Source organism: Bombina bombina, chromosome 1 (assembly GCF_027579735.1).
Source record: "Bombina bombina isolate aBomBom1 chromosome 1, aBomBom1.pri, whole genome shotgun sequence".
Lineage (NCBI taxonomy): Eukaryota > Metazoa > Chordata > Amphibia > Anura > Bombinatoridae > Bombina > Bombina bombina.
Window position 1 is genome coordinate 192,443,318 of NC_069499.1, and position 12,683 is coordinate 192,456,000.

Sequence of the window (12,683 nt, forward strand, 5' to 3'; positions counted from 1 at the left end):
TGTAATGAGAAGGGGTGTGGTCTAATGACATCAACACCCTATATCAGGTGTGCATAATTATTAGGCAACTTCCTTTCCTTTGTCAAAATGGGTCAAAAGAAGGACTTGACAGGCTCAGAAAAGTAAAAAATAGTGAGATATCTTGCAGAGGGATGCAGCACTCTTAAAATTGCAAAGCTTCTGAAGCGTGATCATCGAACAATCAAGCGTTTCATTCAAAATAGTCAACAGGGTCGCAAGAAGCGTGTGGAAAAACCAAGGCGCAAAATAACTGCCCATGAACTGAGAAAAGTCAAGCGTGCAGCTGCCAAGATGCCACTTGCCACCAATTTGGCCATATTTCAGAGCTGCAACATCACTGGAGTGCCCAAAAGCACAAGGTGTGCAATACTCAGAGACATGGCCAAGGTAAGAAAGGCTGAAAGACGACCACCACTCAGTGGCGTCACTAGGGTTGGTGTCACCCGGTGCGGTAAGTTATGGTGTCACCCCCCCCCCAGAAAGCAGACACACACAAAAACACAGGCAAACACACATACAAAAACTCAGACACACTTAAAACATACACAGATGCACACACAAACACTCGGAAGCACACTCAGACACACACACAAAAACACACACACAAAAACACTGAGACACACACACACACACAAAAACTCAGACACACACTTAAAAATATGTAAACTGCACTGCATTAATTATAAAGCGCATGCCTAGAGCTGCTCCCTGGCTCAGCAGAGCATCAAATGAAAGATAAACAGAGGCGAGCACTCTAAAAATAAATCACTAAAGAAAAGTTTTAGGTGCAAACTATGAAAATTCTGCTCTCTGACTCTGTTCCAAGCCTGTCAGTGCACAGCCCCGGGCCGCGTGCCTACCGCTTCTTATGGCCAATCACCTCTGCACTCTGCCAACCCCCAGACCCCCGCCCGCCCTCCTACCTGTTCAGTGTGCACTTAGTGTACTGTAACCGTAATGGTCTGGTGGGCATCATACGTGGCTCCTTCATTTTAAAGACAGTGTCAAACAGTCATGCGGTCAGGTGCCAGGCATCCCCTCACGATTTCCCAGTTCCCGTTTAGAGAGACAGCACAGCAGTGAGTGACTCCACTGCTCCACATGTCACTGAGCAGTGAGCACAGATAGGCAGGCAGGTTTAGGCTAGCAGCGCAACTTTGCAAGCCCCACAGCATGCCCACAACATTCATAGCGAAATTGGGCAGGGGAGAAGCAAAGTACACTGGCTCAAGGGGCAAAATTGTGTGTCTACATCTTCCCCAGTCCCACCAATGTTCACAAATGCCAGCCCCTCTAATAAAAAAAATCTATGCATCTCAACATTGTATTTTTTTGAATTTCAATAAAAATTAAAAAAAAAAAAAAAAAAAAAAAAAAATTTTTTTTTTTTTTTTTTTTGGTGTCACCCCCTGGAGGGTGTCACCCGGGTGCGGCCCGCCCCCCCCCCGCCCCCCCCTAGTGACGCCACTGGTGGATAAATTAATCCACCAATAAAAAAGAGCTGTCCAGAGTCTGAACCAAAAAAAAAGCTTTAATGCCTTCTTTTTCAAATAAAGATAGCAAGAGAACAAAGAAAAAATGATAATAGGAGTAAATTAGAAAGTTGCTTAAAATTGCATGCTCTAGCTGAATCACGAAAGAAAAGATTTGGGTTCAGTGTCCCTTTAAGTCAATTTCACCCCTTGGAATATTAATTTGGTATTGAAGGGTTTGCTCCTCCATTTGAGCCCATGCATAATGTGGATATTAAGCTTCTTTGTTGGAAGGTTTTGTTTCTTTTGGCTATCTGTTCTGCTAGAAGAGTTTCTGAATTGTTTGCTCTTTATTGTGATTCTCCTTATCTCATATTTCATCAGGTTGCCTTCTCAGACAATATAAGAAGATAAATTGTTGTTCCTTCTTTGTGTCCTAATCCTATGAATTCTTCAGAAAGGCTTTCTCGCAATTTTGATGTAGTTAGGACTTTCAAGTATTGTATTGATGCTACTAAGAATTTCAGACAAACTTCTAGTTTGTTTGTTCATTTTCAGGTTCTAAGAGAGGGCAGAAAGCTACTGCCATTTCCTTGGTTGAAACTTTTGATTCATAAAGCTTGCCTGGAGGAGGGAAAATCAGTTGCCCCTACTTGGACTTTGCACACTTTTTACAAAATTCTACCATTTTGATGGTTTTGCTTCTTCTGAGTCAACCTTTGGTAGGAAAGGCCTTCAGGCAGTGGAGTCCGCTTAATATTTAGTTTTTTGTCTGTGGGTCATTTTAAGCGCATATATAAAAATAAAATAGAGAATTTCTCATTTATTTTTGTGTGTTCTGTTTGGATTGTGGATTTTCTTTTGTTAAAAAATATGTTATTTTTATCCCGCATTTATTTTTCATTACTCGTTAAGTCCAAAGCTTGGATATTTGTTCCCAGGAGTAATGGATCGTGGACTCTCCGCTGTAAGAAGGAAAACATAATTTATGCTTACATGATAAATTAATTTCTTTCATGGCGGTGACCCTGCCCTGTTTATTTTTTTGCTGATGGTTTATTTTTGTTAGCACATCTTTTTTCCTTGCTACTATTATTTTGCTCTTATTACTTTTTCCTACCTCTTTTGCTTGGCTATATGTCAGACTATTGTATCAGTGAGTGGGAAGTTGTTGTTTGTTTATAGAGCTCTTGGGGTTTGGGAATCTTTTCCTTCTCCTAGTGGCAGGGAAGAGTTATTCCTCAGTAGTAATAGACTCTCACAACCATGAAAAAAATTAATTTATCAGGTAAGGATAAATTATGCGTATAGGGCTGTGCGCTCACGTTAAAATGAACCAGACATATAGACAATCCAGAGAGAAAATAATGATCCAGAAAAACGGCCACTCTTCCAAGAGAAGTATTCGAAAAGAAATCCTGTAGAGACAGAAAGGAGGCACATCATAGAAAAGTAACGTCTAATAAAATACGCAAAACAAGACGAATGATTGCCAACTCACATAGATGAAGGCACCCATGGTGCCATAAACAGCAAGCTGCGACCTCTTAGTTGCCCGGCAGACTCACTCCCGATATCCTGCAGCCGGTCACGTGGTGGTGCGTTCACCAATCGGGATTGATTCCACCAATAGACGTCAGGAGATGTGTCCTGGGTGGCAGCAACAATCAACTAAGCCGGATTAGGGGTGTGTGTGAGACGGGGCTTCACCTCGTACAGACGATATTTACAGAGCGATATTCACAGAGCAAGGGTGAATTAAAACAGGTTTATTAAAACAAGTTTAAAACACAACGCGTTTCTCAGTCAACAGTACCATTTCATCAGACTGTTTACATTAAATGAAACCCCTAGCTCTACATATACCCCCTTTAACCAATCACTGAATGACTTGGCAACATACCCTTACCGGGTGTCCCGCCTCTAAGATAAGTAGATTACAATAACAACAATAACAAGTGTCATTGTTATAATCTGTGCAAAAAAAGCCTGAAAAAACATATATACACTATTAAAACATACATTGTTAGCATCAGACTTATCGTATCCTTTGGGATCGGTTATAATATAGTAAATCATTACCTAAAAGCGCCCAAAGGATTGAACAATACAAAATGCAAGATCAAAATAATGTCAGTGTTTTGATGCATACAATAAAGTAACATCTATTTTACAACAGATAGAGACCCGTATAAGAGAATCATTCTAATATGGTCCTTCTACTGATATAACATGAATGCTAACAGACATACCACATTAGGCATGAATATTAAAAAAAAAACAAAAAAAAACTATAATTTAATAGGGAGAAAAAAATCTGTGTACTGTGAATATTATCACAGCAAAGTCAAAAAGTGATCAAACTATCTATGGAAATAGATCATTGTGCAGACAAATGACCAATATCTAATAATCGGTACAAATGAGTATGTGCTGGTTACGTGTATATAACATATATATGTGAGATAATAAAGATAATGTGTGCTATCATAATGATACTAAATATACCATTATATGTTGGAAACCACTGATGGAGAATAATATAGTTAACAAAATATTTAAGAAGTGATAAAATTGTCCTAATCTAACAAAGTGTATATGCCCTAATAGTAATTAATAAAATATGAAAAAACAATTCGTAATACGAATGATATATTCTAAAAGATGTGTATGTAAGCACATACAGTGTGTTAAAACCCTAAGTATAATCAGTGAACGGCTGCCAGATCCACAATATTAAGACCAGATGGATGCAAGGTTCTTAGTTTGTGGATCTAGTAGGTCTCTCTCTGTCTGAGACTAAAAAATCGGTTGTAAAGATGGGACTTTACTATATGTTCGATGGGTAAAATTTAAAAACATTCTGCATCACCATTATGCTTTGCGTGACAATGTCTAGGAACACTATGTGATTTATAATTATTTTTCATATTCCGATAATGCTCAGACCATATGATACTGAGACGCCTACAGGTACGACCAACGTACTGGATCCCACAAATGCAAGTAAGAAGATAAATCACATAGTTCAACGCACAAGATATACCACCAACTATGGGATAGATTCTCTTGGTCACAAAAGATTGAAAAGTTTGTTTATGATGTTCTATGTGAACACACATTTTACATCTCCTGACACCGCATTTGAAAGATCCTTGGTTGGTCCCCCTATTTCTTTTAATTTGAGTCGTAGCAATAGTTTTTTTCTTATGTTTGACTACTTTGCTCGGTGCCAGAATCATCTTAAAATATGCTGCCCTTTTAAATACCACTACAGGCTTCTTTTTGATTAAATCACCTAAAATGGGACCCATGGGACGCATAAAGTGGTTGGCATAGGTCGGGGCGAACTTGGTACCCATGGCGGTCCCCTTTGTATGGAGATAAAAGTCACCCTGAAACACAAAATAATTGTGTCTCAGGATGAAAAATATTAATTGTAAGATAAATTGTCTCTGGGCTTCACGTAGGAACATACCTTCCTCAAGAAAACTGGATACGGCTAAAATTCCCAAATTATAAGTATGTTGGAATAAAGAGCCTAGACATCACAAGTGATCCACAGAAGATCTTGTGTGATCTCTTGTGATTCCAGTTTCTTAATGAGATCCGCTGAATCTCGAATATAAGATTCTAATCCTGAAACATATTTTTGAAGAAAATAGTCGATATAGGAAGAGACATTATCTGTCAAACTCCCTATGCCGGCTATTATAGGGCGACCCGGAGGGCAAATGGGGTCCATGTGGATCTTTGGGAGGTGGTAGTAGAAGGCATGGTTAGGTTCTTTGGGGACTAAATATTCCCTTTCATGTTTGGAAACTATGCCTTCTCCATATGCAAACTCAATCAGGTCATTAAGAATGGCCAGAAACTTAGTGGTAGAGTCATAAGTGAGGTGGGTATAGTAAGATACGTCCTGCAGGATCCTCCTGGCTTCCATGAGATAGTCATCTAGATCCTGCAGGACTATCCCCCACCTTTGTCCGCTTGTCTAATCACCAAAGATTGATCACTTTTCAGTGACTCAAATGCTCTTTTTTCATTTGCGTAAAGATTACATCTCCCCACAGTATTTTTGGTGATCAGGTCAAAATCTTCACTCACTAGCTGTTTGAAAATCTCTATGTGTGCATTGTTATTAAGTTTAGGGACAAAATTTGATCTATTTTTAAAATGGGTAAGAACATAATCATCACACAATTTATCAGCAAGGGTATCTGGTTCATATACAGGAATATGTTGGTTATTGAGTCCATTGCCTCTGTCAATATAGGTAATCTGGAATTATTCTTAAAAATTATCTATGCAAAAATATTTTGCAGAGAAAAAAATTTGAGTAAATCTATTAAGATCAACAAAAAGTGCAAAGGTGTTATGTTTGTTGGTAGGACTAAAAGAGAGTCCTTTGCCAAATACCCTAATTTCATCGTCAGAGTATAAGACGAGAGATTGAAAATGCCTTTACTTAGTCACTGTAGTCTTGCCTTTTTGAGGGCTGTACTATGTCCTCTGCACCCTCGTTTCCGTGGGGCCTTTTCCCTTTGTAGGACGGTGTTGGGGAAATTGCAGGTTCCAAGTAACTGGCAATTTTATTTTGAGTTCAAGACTGCTGTCTTGGTCATTGCTCTTAAAAATGCTATGAAGAGTTAATGTTAGTGGCAGTATGGCTCTCATTAGATTTAGAGGACCTATTATCATCATAGTAGTGAGATTCAGTATAATTTGGACGTTCATATCTATTATGTGTATTATGGACTTCGAAGGATGGAGATGCAGTGTAATTTTGCCGTTCATATCATGTATATTATTAGTTGATGGTGCTCTAGAATAAGAGACACATTCACAAGCTTCCTGTGAAGTTCTAGACCAGTAGTTATTTCTATGTGATTGTGTGTACTGATTGTGTTTCCTAGGATCAAAGTATCCCTAATGGTGGTGCCTTATATTATCATGGTTCCTAGATATGAACTCATTATTAGTTTGTTGTGGTCTGCTATTCCTCCATCTAGTTTCACTATGATTAGTTGGATTATAACCTTAATTATTTTTATTGTTTTTGTGGTGACTCACCAAAGTCCAAACATTCCCAATAAATTCACTATTGGGATGTTCATCATATGTGTTGTATTGATTACTGCTTTGGTGATTATAATTAGAGGCTGGTGAAGGTTTAGGTTTCTTTTTCTTTTTATTATAGGTATGTATCTCTCCTTTTAAGTAATCTTCATCATCCCTGGCTAATTTTCTGATTTTTGTTCTCCATTAAGTCTTTTTGAAAAATATTGGTCTTTTGTAACACTATACTATTTAATTCATCATATTGTTTCAATGATTTAAATTTATCCAAACTGCCTTGTATGACATCTATTTATTTAGACGTTTTTTCCACCAATATTTTCCTGTGTGCAATTAGAATTTTCATAAGTTTAAAAGAGCAATCATTGAGGGTTTCATCCCATTTAGAAATCAAGGATTGATCTTCTTTAAATGAAATAAACTCTTGAAAACTATAAGGCCTCGTGGTATCTGATTTTTATCCACATATTTCTGTAACATTTCAGCATCTAGCCAATATCGACAGTCAATATTAATTAGCTCATAATTTTGCAAATAATGTGTGAATGGGTAAACTTTCTATAGGGCTGTCATCATTTGATGACAAATGGGTGGGCCCAATATGGGAGACTAATAATAGCCTCTTATTTATCTCATTGATTGAGAGCATAGTAATCAAGTGAAGTTAAAGGGACAGTCAACACTTGCGGTAACATTATTTGCTATTGAAAAATAAAAACCGAAGATCCGCCTGCACTATACCCCTTCTGCCTTGCCGCCTTGCTTCTGTACTAATCACCGTCACTAACTTCTCTAATACCAGGTAAATATGGCAGCCAAACTCCCCCCACCGTTACGCAGCTGCCTTCTTCTTCAAATGATCAGCAAATCAGAATCCAATCCTCGGTCAGAAATTGCAAGCGTGTGCGATTTCTGACCGAGGATTGGATTCTGATTTGCTGATCATTTGAAGAAGAAGGCAGCTACGTAACGGTGGGGGGAGTTCGGTTGCCATATTTACCTGGTATTAAAGAAGTTAGTGACGGTGATTAGTACAGAAGTAAAGCGGCAAGGCAGAAGGTGAATAGTGCAGGCGGATCTTCGGTTTTTATTTTTCAATAGCAAATAATGTTACCGCAAGTGTTGACTGTCCCTTTAAATGACAGAATACAACTAAATATATATGTGTAAATACAACAAAGTATGGAAGTAATCCTCTATGTATCTACTACAATAATATACACAATCCTGGTACTGCCATAAGTATGATAGAATAAATAAAAAATAATAATGAAGCACCAGTGGTGCCAGAATGGTAGCAGCAAACCTCACAGCCGAAAATATGTTTTTTTTTTCCCCTATATAAATTTGTATACATCATCTCACATACTATAACCCACAGTACCAAATGGAACCAGATAACCACAAAGATTGTAGATTACATTCCTACCTTCAGTTTGCCTTCCCTCAACCACTTGCTGAGTTGGAGAACTCCAGATTCCTGCTGGTCTGTATAATCAAACAACAAAAATCTTTCCCTGAAAAAGTAAAAACAACCAGTCACTTTATTTAGGTTATTATAAGTACTTTGGGATTTACATGGAAGATGAATACATTTCTGTTGCCATAAAAACACATTACTTGAATACATTTTTACCTACTTGAGGGAAGTGACATTATAACATTATTATTATTATTGTATTATTTTTATTTAATTTAAATAAAAATGGATTAAAAAGATATGGAAAGTTACAGTTCCAGCATATTTGTGCTTATTTAGCCCTTTATTAACATTGAACAAGAGCCACATACACAGAGCATAATTACCATTGAACGCCTCTGTTAGAGCATAATTGGCACAGTACATGTAATAAGGCAGCATATTGCTTTACATTTCATTGTCATTTTATTTTTACTCTTGCCCTAGCGACATTTGGTTGTATGTATAACACCTTTCAGAGATAAAGTCTGCAACAGGTTTGCTTATTAAAACAACATGGAAATGATTAATTCCACTAGATTTTTCTATTTTAATAAAAGATTACATTTCTGTAGCATCTTTTGTCTGCCCCTGCTCTGCCAATTGTCTTTCAAAAGTGTACAATGAACGATATAGCTTAAGACAGTATTTCCCTAGCTCAGGGGTGGCATTCCTATGACATGTGAGCAGAAGGTGGCACCCCAACCCACTATACAACAGCCCATTTTAATTTGGCTGGTTCCTTCTTAGGCCATGTGGGTAAACCACAAATCCCAGCATGCTGCATCCTAGGAGAGATGATCAAGCATAACTCTTTTCTTAAAGGTGCAGAGTGGGAAGGAGGCAGCAGGGAGCACAGTTAGGACATAGAGCTAGGAAGTTTTAAGCTTTCACCAAGATACCAAACCCATTAAAGGGATATCAAAACATTAAATACATTTCATGCACTTCCCTCTAATTACGAGTACAGCCATTTTGGAACCTAGATTTTACTGCAGTTATCTTAAGGATTGTTGCTGCACATGTGCAAATATATCAGCACTGGAATGCAGAGATATATAGATTTCAACATGGCGGCACCCAAGACTAGAGATATGGGGAAAACCTCAGTACTAAGCTTATAAAAGATATACCCACTGAAACTAATGTAAGACAAATTAGTTTTGTATAGTTGGCTCTTTGGAAAACTACAGATCTAAAAAATATTTCCCATCACTCTCATAGTCATTATTCTGAAGGCCATATAATAGTCTGCGCTAAGTAATGTGTAGTGCAAACTGAGATGTTCTAATTGATTAGATTATGTATTTTATTTTGCACTGCTCAACATAGAACTCACAAAAATAACACATAGATAAAGTTTGTCTCAGGAGCTGCAACCATTGCAGTTCTTATGCTGAATACACCTTGTGATTGGCAGGGCTGTGTTAATGATGATTGGCTCACCAGCTGTTTTCTGCTTGGAACCTGCAGTTCTCTGCAGTTCCAGAGTGTGGCTTAAGTGTTTATCTTTTTTTCGGGGGTTAATCACAGTTTCTTTGTGAGTATCTGTTGAATTACAGAATGAATTACAGAATGAAATGTTTCCAATACTTTGGGATAGATTTAACATTGGTCGAGCGGACATGATTAACTGTAGCAAATAATGTCAGCTCGACCTCGCAAAACGCCTAAAATGTCAACATTTAACATTGTACAAGCATTTCTAGTGAAATGCTTGTGCAATGCCGCCTCCTTTCCCCTTTTCATCCTCTAACACAGGGGTTCTCAGCCCAAGTGACCTCAAGGCCCGGTAAATTTTAGCCGGACCTGTCCAGGGCCCAGTAATCATTGTAAAGTGCAGAATATATATATATACCCTATTCATCTTTTTTCCCAATTTCAGTCTCACCAAGGAGGACTGAGACACCACTAATAGCAGCAGGCATTGGACATTTTCATAGAGCATTTTATTGCACAACAACTTCTGCTCAAATTGTGGCGCAACTACCTACCCCCCCCCTCTCTTCGTTTGTTCTGCCTCCTCCACTGGATAGTAGCAGCCTAAATAAGAGTTCGAGTTTGTTCTTCCTTATCTATCTGATTTAATTAAATCAGACACATTGAATAAACTCCAGTATTTATCTAATAAAATGGAAGAATACCAGCAGGTGAACTATGCTTTTGGTAACTACTTAGACATAAAAACCAAGAAAAGGTCATGGTCTATCATCACTGATAAAATGGAACCAACCACTGTGTCTGTAGAACAAGTGAACCCTAAAGCCTTATTTAGGAGACTAGAAAAACTAAAGAAATTAGAAGTGAGCAATTGGAATGATATAATTGGCTTAGAAAACTACCAAAAATTGAATATAATACCAAAAGGCTTAAAACTCACAAAAACTCCAATCTTTAACTCAGACGATATTGAACTAATCACAGAATGGGAGGAAGCAATGGAGACCTGCTCAAATACCTTCATAAAAATTCTAATTAAATATAGAGAACAAAATCTGGAGAAAATAGGAAAAGAAATTAAGGAAATCAGACAAGAATTACAACCCTTTAATGAGGATGTGTATTACCAACAGTTAGATAAAGATATTGCAAGCAGAACTCAGAAATTGGAATATGACACCATTTTAAAGAAAAAGAAAAAACTTGAAAGAGATATCAACAACAAAAAAATGGAACTAGGGGAAGTTCATACCAACTCAGAAAGAGATTAATTTGTTGATGCCACAGACACCAAACGTAGAAGTTTTTTGCAATACAAAAAATAGATTTTTCCCTGATAGAACAACTAACACCAAAGGAAATGAGGAACATCAAAACACAACCAAAGAAAAACAGACATGTACTAACACAAACAAAGACAAACACAAACAGACAAACAGTAACACTTTCTTAAAAATGAAACCAGTAAATAATCATTCATATCAAACTAGAAAGCCAAATTATTATCACCACAGACAATACCAGTCTAATTATAACGAGGAAACAAGAAAACAAAACTATACCCATAACCACAATACACATAACAATTACTTTTACCCTGATAGGGACTTTTACAATCAAAGAGAAAATACCAGACCAAATAATCATTACCAAGACCCCATTAGACAAATAGAACCAAGAGATCATAGAAATGATTATGATGATACACACCATGGATCCAGTAGTCATTGGAGAACAAAAACTCAACATAATATGGAGCAAGGACATACCCATTTTTTAGGTCCTTCCAGAAACCCTACATCCCCCCGAGATTCCGAGTGGAAAATCAGGAGAAGCACTTTCAAATACTGCAAAGATCAACCCCACAAAAAAGAAGAAAAGAAAGCGAGGAAGAGGATGCAGAGCAGGTAAACAGAAACAAACAAAGAAGAGAAAATTGGAACTCAAGGCAACAATCGATATAAACCCTGATGAAAGTGACCTAGTAAAAATCTTCAACTTGTCAGAGAGAATTCTAACTAGAGAAGAAGAGAATGTTCTCAAAAAAGGTCTCTCCTTCGCCCCTAGTAAGAAACCAGATGCCTTCTCACTGTTCGTGGACTGTAACAAATATATAAGAAAACTTACTTTACAACATTATTTCAGAAAGAAAAACAAAGACCAAAGAGATACCTGTGAACCTATGACAAATTTAAGCCCCCCAAACGAGGTTACCGTTACACAAAGCGATATTCCAGCATTGAATTTCTTGGAATCATTAGATATGGGAACACCAGAACAATTAGAAACAAATAGAATCATGAAACATAGTGGGTTTAAACCTAAATCAATATTTTATCCCACCCAGGCCAAGGGACAATATATCTCATTGTTTGAAGTACTCAACGATTTAGAGTCAATGTGCAAATCATTCAAACTGGACAACAAAAATCTTACAAATAAGGAAGAAAGAATCCTAAAGAATCTAAGTAAAGATGAGACATTGGTCTTTAGAGAGGCTGATAAAGGTGGTTCTATTGTAATACAAAACAAAGGAGATTATATTAGTGAAGCAAATAGGATACTATCGGATACCGAGACCTATGAAGTTCTATCAAAAGACCCCACCAGCCAATTTTCAGATGATTATGCTCAACTAATAACTAAGAAATGCAAAGAAAGAAAACATTTTGGATGATGACGAATACAAATTTTTATCGATAGACATGATAAAGACCGCAGTATTCTACCACTTACCAAAAGTGCATAAGGACACTAAGAATCCTCCAGGACGCCCAATCATCTCTGGTATAAACAGTTTAACTAGCAACTTATCAGAATATGTAGATCATTTTTTACAGCCCGTGGTACCAACAATTAAGTCATACTTAAGGGACACTCCACACCTACTCGCAATATTGAAAGATACTCGTTGGGAGAACAATTACTCACTAGCAACATTGGATGTCACTGCACTGTATACATCTATACCACACAGTAAAGGTATAAGTGCAGTGGACTAAATTCTGACAACAGATACAAATATCAAAAAAGAACAAATTTCCTTAATTGGGGAAGCAATTAACTTTATTCTCACCAAGAATTATTTTGCATTTGAAAATAAAATTTTCCTCCAAAAATTTGGCACGGCAATGGGCACGAAATTTGCCCCTAGTTTTGCAAATATGTACATGGGAGCTTTTGAGGACCAACACATATGGAAAAATAACACA

General features: G+C 37.3%; 1 protein-coding gene across 1 annotated transcript in view; it reads right to left on the reverse strand.

Annotated features, from left to right (window-relative positions):
• Positions 1 to 5,034: 5,034 nt before the first annotated feature.
• The window catches only part of LOC128657178 (prostaglandin reductase 2), an 81,046-nt gene continuing 73,397 nt past the window's right edge, over positions 5,035 to 12,683 (reverse strand). Inside the window, exons 8-9 of the mRNA XM_053711428.1 lie at positions 8,002 to 8,089; positions 5,035 to 5,487 (exon numbers count right to left, since the gene is read on the reverse strand). Coding sequence (XP_053567403.1) covers positions 5,035 to 5,487; positions 8,002 to 8,089 — 541 coding nt within the window. The remainder of the gene's footprint in view (positions 5,488 to 8,001; positions 8,090 to 12,683) is intronic.